We start from the raw sequence: 9,842 nt of genomic DNA, 5'->3' as shown, positions 1-9,842 counted from the left end.
GAAAACAAGCTAAGAGAGAGCCACATGAGCACTTTATTGGCTATTTGAAAATAGCCGATCTACAACTGATCTGCTATTTTCTAAAATATCTTGAAAAGAAAAAGTCAAATATTTGGAACATATTTTTAAAGTTAAACATCATTTCAGATGGGAGTCTGCAGATAAATACATTAATTTAGGGCGTCCTTGACATGCAAATGTTTGAGAACTGGTTTAAACAATGATAAATAAAAATGCAAGCCCACATAACAACACTTTAAAAACAAGCTAAAAAAACCACAACCCGCAACTAAACAATATTTAAAAGCAACTTACCAGAAAATAATAGCCCAAAGTCGCTTATAATGAGCGGACATGGCAACGCTGGTTGTCCTCCAAACCCCGGCCTATCTAGACACTGATTGGTCGGTTATCAAAGAGGGGCGGGGGAAATCAGCTGAGATTTGCATATGCCGTGCTCCTATTGGTCGGTTTGAATTCACTGGCCTCGTCCAGAGGAAAACAACATTTTGCATGAATGTGTCGTATGATGTGGTGCATCAAGGTACTGCATTTAATGTCATGCATATTGTATTATGTATATCAAATAATGTAAATGCATATGAAAGAATACATTAAATCTAATGCCTTAATACATCAAATATGTAAGGACCGCAATGGAAATAAGTTGTAATCCTGTTGATTATGGTGGGTCAGATGTTTGTTACAGATGTAGCAGTAGCATGTAGGCCTATGTGGGATGTGACGTATGATTTTATTTCATGATCAATAAAGACATCAATCAATCAATATATTAAGTTTATGAACAGTTTGGGACTCATTGACCAATACATGAATATGATGCAAAATTATAAATTTGTTTTACAAAACAAACAAAGAACCCACAGCATTAAAGAAATGTGTGTTTGACCATTATATAACATAGTGAACATACTACATACATTATTCATGTCAGCCAAGGATTAAAATGTGTTCTCCAGTCCGTGGCCACTCAATAATAAGGCCTATCCATACTTACATGCTATTACTGTAGGTCTTCAACAGGGGTCCGGGACCGCAAGGGGGTCCTCATGTTACTACAGGGGGGCCGCCAAATCTTGTGTGATAGAACTTTTTTTCCCTATCCTATCCTTTTCTTCTTCTTTTTTTACATTAACCACTGAGCCCTATCACCCCTATTCTGGTGGGAACATTCGCAGAAAATAGCAGATCTACAGGCTAACAAAAGTAGCAAAAAGAGCAGACCAGAGCCAAAGGTCAAGTTTACTAAATATTGAGTGTTTAAGTTGTTAAAGGGCAAGACCACTTTGGTAGCACCCTGGGCAAGACCTGGGATGTTGGTTGTCTAGGAAGTTGACAACCGGAAATGGTTGAATTTGACAGAAGTAAGTACCGCCCAAGGAAATGACGTTGATGCTTTACAAATCTGTTAACATTCTCCGCGAATGAAACGAGTGTTGTGATTGGTCAAAAAATATCGTTTCCGGGGGAAATCCTGTCCACTCAGGACTTAGTTCCTAGACACTCGCTGCTTTAGGTAGTGACCAGGCTCTTCTTTTCGCAGATGAGTGAGGCTGGGACCGAGGTTACTTTGGTAGAGGTTTGGGTTGTGTAGTTACGTTGCCATGATGTAACTCCAAAGGTGGACAAGAAATCAAAAATAATTTCTTGTCCACCTTTGGAGTTACATCATGGCAAGGTATCTACTGTACACAACTGTGTAGAGTGAGGCGTTGAGAGGCGTTGTGAGCTTGTAGATCAGCTTTTTTCGGCTAATGTTCCCCAAGGGAATGGAGATGCTAGGGTTCAAGTGGTAAAAAACAAAAAGATCCAATCGCACAGAGATTTGGCGGCCCCCCTGTAGTAACTCTGAGGACCCCCCAGGTGTCCCGGACCCCCTGTTGAAGAGCCCTGCACTAGTGGAACACCCTCAACTGTGTGTCCATATGTCTGTCCCATGTGGACAATGTGTGTGTGGATTGTTTGTTTGTTTGTTTGTTTGTTTGATTGATTGATTGATTGATTGATTGATTGATTGATTGATTATTTGATTATTTGATTGATTGATTGATTGATTGATTGATTGATTGAATACTTTATTACCAAAAATAAAAGCATAGGGAAGTACGGTTCAATACAAGGTCTGCTAAGAGGATTTTAAACCCAAGAAAGCTATGGCTTGTTTCCATTGGGGTCCTTTGTACTCAATTCATAGAAACATTTAATGACAGACAAATATACAATACTATGCAAAAACATCATATAAGTAGTTAGAAATTGGACACTGTTTTCAACAAATGCTTTGGACAGGTTTCGACTCTTGCTAAGTTTCTCTGCATCACCAAGCTTCCTCTAAACACCCTCAAAATGATGATTTCCTGTGTTTGCTATTATCTTGTGGTCTAGGTGACATGTTAGGCCCATATGCTATTGTTTTGTTCTCTTTCATTTTCTTTCATTACACATGTCGTTGCTGTCGGGCAGAAACCTCCTATCTCCAAATTCGTAAATGAAGGCCCTACTACTACCCCTATCGAGTGTTAATTTTGACAGCAAAGATTTAGTCTTAGTCTTAGACTTTTGAATAACACACCATTTAGTTTTAGTCCTATTTTAGTCAACTGAAATTGTTTAGTCTTAGTCTAGTCTTAGTCGACTAAAGATCAAAATCTTAATCTTTTAGTCTTTTAGTAGTCTTAGTCAACAAAATGAACACTGACTTGATCATACTAAAGCGTCACACAATAGCATCAAAAGCAGCAGATCTGCTTGTAGATCTGCTACTTTTGCTATTTTAAAATTTTAATCCTGAAAAGTAACGGTTTTGGACATATGAGGTTTCCACTCAACAGAGACGGAATCGTTCTAGCTCTCTCTCTCATCATATTTCTCACCCATCATACTCCTATGCGTGAGCTGAATGGTATCCGTATCCGGTATCAACCTCGATGGTATCAATCCAAGTTGCCTGCATACTCTGTAAGTTAATTTACTCCTTTTTGAAAAGCAACGTTCTTTCGGAGATTCAAATACCACATTGAACTATGACTGAGTAAAAGGGCCTCTTATGCCTAAATCTTTTAGGCATTTTTGACACGGGTAGGGACTAGGGAGAGAGCATACATACAGAGAAGAAAGCACCGTTGTTGATAATGATCTTGTAATATTTCGTCTTATGTACATCATCCACCAGCTAATGTGTCTTAGTTCCTCTGAAGCCTTCAACCGAGAGGAGAGGCCTAACTATGAATGTTAGAGGAGCAACACGTGGATTTGTGCTCTTCCTTTTGACTCTACCAGGTATTTATATTTATATTTATTAAAGGTTTTAGACGTTCATTCTCTTTACAGTATTTCAGATGAACATGTGAGGAGCTGTTGTGATGTGATGATGTGATATCATGTCAAATGTCATATACTGCACAGATAATTACCTTTCTAACAGAGAATGGAGAACTCATGAGAACGGAACTTGTTAGTAAGCACTGGATAAGAGTGTTTGCTAAATGCGAAATTAGAAGCATGGTTTGATTTGTAGGAAAATAAATAAACGTGGGGGACATTTTCTTACCCATAAGCCCATACTTCTTCGTACGACAAGGTGTCAGAGTGAGACACCTTGTGAGGTTACAATATTCTTTTAACAGAATGTTGGTTGTTTTTTTATGTTTGAAAATCTTTGAAAAATTCAGACAAATTCAGACAAATTTGCCTAAATTGGACGTCAGGGTTAATGTGGTTAACATAAATGTTTGATTAAATTGTAACATTTTGAAGTTGTCATACATATATCAAACATATCAGAAATAAATGTGTTTAATTCATTCTGTCTGACCAATACAGTAAATGAGTTAAATGAACACGTTTACTGTATATGAATACACAAAGCAAGCTGTTAGAGAACAGGTCTGGCACAGCATTTTACGCCATCTCAAATAAAAGATAATACACTATAATGTGTTTCATAGGAGTTCAGAATGTACAATGACAGCGAAGCAGGGGCGGACTGGCCATTTGGCATACCGGGCATATGCCCGGTGGGCCGCTGGGCCAGTGGGCCACTGGGCCATTTATTTTTATTTTTATTTCTATTTTATTTTTAAATATTTTTGCTCCCGTTTTAGGATTATTTCGGTCATTTCCGCACGGGCCAATTATTAGTTACGCCGGTAAAGTATCATCATTACTGCTTTTAGCTTGTCTCTGACAAAAAAGGCTTGAACAATTTTAATTCTGTTCTTTAGAAATGTTTAAGTCAGTGGTTGTTTGGGAGACATTTTGAATCTGTTGTCTTCACTTTGACTACAGATGCTGAAATATTTAATTTCCATAAAGCTATGCAAAGGTTAACATTTAATTTAGATAGCATGTTATTTAGACATATGCGACTTGGCCTGCTATAGTTTGTATAGTTTCAATGCCATAGCAGACGCTCTGCTTCGAATTTTTCAGATGGGTCTGTAATAGCGCCATCAATTTTTGTAAAGCATATTTTTTTATATGACTCCTACAGATTTTGTCCAAACATCACGCAAATCGGTACACAGTATCTCTATAGTCAAGTGATCAAGGCGGATCTGTCCGATTTTTCATATTTCATACTGATTGGCTAATAAGGGCTTCCAAAGTTTGCAGGATTGATCGGTTTTAAACAAAATCCCTCAAATTATGAACACAGCGTGTGATTTCCGTAAAATTTTGCATGCACATTCCCACCAGGGCGGGGAAGAAATTACACTTGAAATTTCAAATCAGCCTCTGGTGACGCTATAACAGGCCAATTATAAATGTTGTTTTAATTTGTTATACATGATTATAAACAGTTATAATAAGTGTTGTAATGCCATATAAACGCATTATTATGCATTATAAATGAGATTATAATGCATTATAGACCCGACCTTTAAAGACGGGGTGCCGTGATTTTCAGTGATTTCCCCCCCCCCCTAAGACATAATCATCAGGTATTATGGTTACACTAGGAGGAAGATTTTTTTCAAAAAAGTGTACAGAAATTGTTAAAATTATGTTTTTATTTGGACACGCCTCCAGTTCATTAAAGGTAGGGTAAGTGATTTGCATTGTTTAAAATAAGTGTTAAATAGCTCTATATTCTGATAGTACTCATTGCTATAGAGTGTTTGTTCAGTATTAGGAGTCCGAGTCTCCTTGTCTCTCCACCTCTTTATTAAACAGAAAATGCATTTTCGTTTCAGTTTCAGTTTCATTTCCAATTTTATCCAACCAGGACAGAGAACTCAATCAGGATACAGATTAAACAAGTGAAATTGGAAGTGATGACACTAAGAAATGAGCAGGCAAAATTGGAACTGGAACACTATACAAATTAAGCTTAAAAATGTGTACTTTCTTCTGATTGGCTGATATTTTGACACCTACCGAAAAATGTATTTTCTGTTTATTAAAGAGCTGGAGAGACAGAGAGACATCTGTTACTGAAAAAACACTCTATAGCAATGATTACTATCAGAATATAGTATTTTAACCTTTTAACAAAATACTTTTTGTTTTAACCAAAATATATCACTTACCCTACCTTTAAGTATACCTGGTCTCACCTTAGCACCTCCTCCACCACCTTAGTACCACCCACCTGTCCTAGTCCCTCCTCCTCCTCATGCCCATACCTGTTGTGTTATGATAATGAGGGGGAGGGTACAATTTTACTATGTCACTAAAGGGCTGTTTTTCTATTGGCACGTTCGACCTTCAAGGTTTCAGCCTCCAGGTAGAAACTCAAAATAGTCAGAGAAGACATAAAACACCATAAAAACACCACCAGGGGGCTTAATGAAGTTCTATCAACCTCATAGACACATGAAAAACAGAAAAAGTGCAAAACCATGGCACCACCTCTTTAAGTAAAGTCTTACATCTTGAAGTGGAACATCTTCTGTCCTCTAACTATCAATGATTACAGTATATGTTCTGTGTTACAGTGATACAGTGTGGAGATGGTTGGGGAGTAACCTACAACTCTCATCATGTGTGCGCCATTAAGGGATCAACTGTGCAAATAAGCTGCACCTACAGTTACCCATCCAATGCAGGTTACAACGTCACAAACAGAATTTGGGTCACAACAGGAGCAAAGGAGCATGTAGATATGTCCCAGGACTCTGAGTATGCAGGTCGTGTGCAGTATCATTGTGATGAAAGGAACAGCTGTACCCTGACGATTAAAAACCTGAGAGAGACTGATTCAGCAGAATACATGTTCAGGTTCATAACAAACAAACCAGATGGGAAATATTCTGGTCACCCTGGAGTCACATTGGTTGTCACAGGTAACTTTTTCATTAGGTGCTCCATCAGTGCATTCTGTTTAACATCTAGGAAATACGAGTGTGTGTGTGTGTGTGTGTGTGTGTGTGTGTGTGTGTGTGTGTGTGTGTGTGTGTGTGTGTGTGTGTGTGTGTGTGTGTGTGTGTGTGTGTGTGTGTGTGTGTGTGTGTGTGTGTGTGTGTGAATTAATTAATTAATTAATTAATATTTTTTTGGATAAATATTTTATTTTCGTGTCCGGACAATTTCTTTCAGACACATTAATTAACATAAACCAAAACATAAACATTCCAGTCCACACCCAGCCACCAACTCATAATCGAACCTGATTTAAAAAAAGACACATACAGTAGGCCTACATACATTCATAGAGACCTGCACCTAGACTATATAAAGTTAATACAAATGAAATTTCATCTATTATAAGTCACCCTTCTCCTCCTATCCCACGCTTTATAAAGATATTCTGAAAATGCAAAAATATGACGAAAAAAAAAGGATCAATTCTCATAATCTATCAGTACAATTCTGTCACAGTACTGGTAGCGTACTGGTAATGTAGTAAGTAAATTAATCTATTGTGACAATAATCATCATGATGTTTCTTTTTTATTTATTCAGGGCACCCTCTAGACCTGCGTGTGACATTGACTCCTCCCACAGTGACAGAAGGACAGAATGTGACACTGACCTGTAACACCAACTGTTCTCTGACTGACAAACTCATCTACATCTGGTACCACAACGGACAGAATCTAAACCTCACAGAGAGACAACAGAACTATGTGGTTCTAGACCCAGTCAGCAGTCATCATGCAGGAGAATACTCCTGTGCTGTTAAAGGTCAAGAGGATGTCAGAGCTCCTGAAGAAACTCTCACCATCAGATGTGAGTTGTTTTTAAGTTGTGCTGTTCATGCTTTGAACCTCAAATCACAGTTGTATTTGTTTTGTGACTGTGGCCTGATACTCAGCATACACACGAATGAAGAACAATATAATGATTAATACAGTACGCCTATACTTTATTGAACATGTTTGAGGTTGTTTGGGCATGCTCCACAGTGATTACGGAGGCATACTACTTTTCTTCATTTTAAAGTTGATCTATATGTTAAAATCATGTTCTGCAGATGGTCCGAAGAATGCTTCATTATCAGTGAGACCTTCTGCTGTGATACAGGAGGGTAGACCAGTGACTCTGACTTGTGAAAGTGATGCCAACCCGAAAGAATTGTACACCTGGTACAAGGAGAACACAATACTGCATCAGGGACCAGATGAAACGTATAACTTCTCCTCCATCAGCTCTAAGGACAGCGGGACGTACCATTGTCAATCTTCAAATGAATATGGACACTTAAACTCATCATTTGTCTTTATAGATGTCCAATGTAAGTAGATAAAACATTTTAATTTTACACAAGGTCAGGATAACAAGCCTGGAAATTATGGCTACTGTCGATAAAGTCTTTTGCCAAATAATAATATAAAAATCATATAAATAAAAACTATGTCGATTTAAAAACTCCCAATACAGCATATAACTTCCAATTCCAATAACAGGTTCCCAATGATTCTATTTTAAATTTATTTTTGTGCGTTCTTTTCTCAAATATCTTTCAACAGCTAGATTTCCGTCATCAAATATGTTGGATTGCTGATTTACCATTTTTCATTATTATTAACACATCCATGTAAGTCAGACTCTCATTGTCTCCGCCAGGCCGAAGGCATGGCGAGAGAGTATGTTTTCGCCCCTGTCCATCCGTCCGTGTGTCCTGTCTGTGTGTTAGCACCAAATCTCCGGCACCGTTGGCCCCGTCGCTCCGAAACTGTGCACACACACTCCCTGAATGCCAATTCAGAACCTCTGCCTCAAATTTTTCACATGGGCCTGTTATAGCGCCACCTGGAGGCCGATTTGTTCAAAACCCTTTTTTTTACATTACATTACAATACCCCATATTCGATCCTTATTGGCTAAGGTTCGCTTCCAAAATTTGCAGGATTGGTCCGTTTTGAACAAAATGCCTCAAATCATGAACGCGGCTTGCGATTTCCATGAAATTTCACAAACACATTCCCACTAGGCCAAGGAAGAAATGCCACCCTTTTTCACATTGGCCTGTTATAGCGCCACCAGCAGGTCTAATTTAGCAAAACACATTTTTGGAACAAAATGCCTCAAATCATGAATGCAGTGTCCAATTGCCGTGAAAGACCTAAGAATAAATGTCACCCTTTTCACATTGGCCTATTATAGCGCCACCAGGAGGCCACAATAACGTACCTGACATAACGGACCTGGCGGAGACCTTTGCTCCGAGGAGCACTTTTTCTAGTTGTCAGTGTTTTAATTTGAGCGTCTGATCCCCAGCACCATGGGCCTCAGGAGCTGCAGCTGCAGGAATCTGCGTAGCTGTTCTCCTGGCCATCATGTCCGTCTTCATCTTACTGTGGATCAGGTACATTTAGCTTTCCCTTTACACTTTGGTCAGTTTCAATGAGATAAATCACAAACTGACTTAAAATTGTGTTTCTCTTCCATAGAAGAAAGAGAGCCTCCCAGGTATAGTAGCCCTCTGCTCTTAATAATCAAGATGGGTAAATGCACATAGTACATTTCATGTACTATGTCCAAATGTTTACAATGACAAATACAACGACAAATTTTACTGCTGAATTAGTGAATTAATATGTCTATATCTCCCCCAGTTCAACACAGACCCTGTTTATGCGAACACCTCAGCTGTGGCCAGTTGCTGCTCTGCCTCTACAGAACAGAAGGACTCTGATCCTGTTTATGGGAACACCTCAGCTGTGGTGACAAGTTGTAGCTCTGCCTCGACAGAACAGAAGGACTCTGATACTGTTTATGGGAACATCTCACCTATGGCCAGTTGCGGCTCTGCCTCTGCAGAACAGAAGGACTCTGATACTGTTTATGGGAACATCTCACCTATGGCCAGTTGCGGCTCTGCCTCTGCAGAACAGAAGGACTCTGATACTGTTTATGGGAACATCTCACCTATGGCCAGTTGCAGCTCTGACTCCACAGAAGAGAAGGACTCTGATCCTGATTATGAGAACATCTGAGCTATGGCCAGTTGCAGCTCTGCCTCTGCAGGGATGCAAATACATGTAGGCCTACGGTGACAAAAGAGACTATTCATGTCCATTTCTGCCAATGTGATGAAAAAAAGAAGGTACAGTATCTCAAAATAATGGCAAAGCTTATCCAAATGGGATATTTATATTTCGCAATTGTCCAATGTTCTTTACAACCGTTCGCTCACCAACGTCAGAGGCAACCATGCAAGGCACCAACCAGGCATCAGAAGCTGTTAGGGTTTAAGTGTCATGCTCAAGGACACTTTGACACAAAGCCAGGTTGGAGCCGGGGATCGAACTGGGAACCTTCTGATTCCAAGAGAGCACTATAGTTCCTGAGCCCGATCCTGCAAAACATTATAATGATGAACTTTGACAAAAATTAGTATCTCGAAATAATGAGAAACTTTCTTAAAATTGTAT

General features: G+C 39.0%; 1 protein-coding gene across 1 annotated transcript; it reads left to right on the top strand.

Annotated features, from left to right (window-relative positions):
• Positions 1-2,916: 2,916 nt before the first annotated feature.
• LOC308096387 (B-cell receptor CD22-like) lies at positions 2,917-9,404 on the top strand (the record flags this gene model as incomplete). Its single annotated transcript, XM_080443811.1, has 8 exons — positions 2,917-2,979; positions 3,194-3,300; positions 5,961-6,308; positions 6,928-7,194; positions 7,439-7,639; positions 8,686-8,773; positions 8,859-8,877; positions 9,024-9,404. The coding sequence occupies exons 2-8, from the start codon at positions 3,246-3,248 to the stop codon at positions 9,402-9,404; spliced, it is 1,359 nt and encodes a 452-aa protein (XP_080299937.1). The 5' UTR covers positions 2,917-2,979; positions 3,194-3,245.
• Positions 9,405-9,842: the final 438 nt, after the last annotated feature.

The sequence above is a fragment of the Gymnoscopelus braueri genome (genome assembly GCF_963280865.1).
Source record: "Gymnoscopelus braueri genome assembly, chromosome: 2".
In the NCBI taxonomy this organism is placed as follows: domain Eukaryota; kingdom Metazoa; phylum Chordata; class Actinopteri; order Myctophiformes; family Myctophidae; genus Gymnoscopelus; species Gymnoscopelus braueri.
The sequence above is the reverse complement of the archived record's forward strand: the minus strand, read 5'-3'. Positions and strand labels throughout refer to the sequence as shown.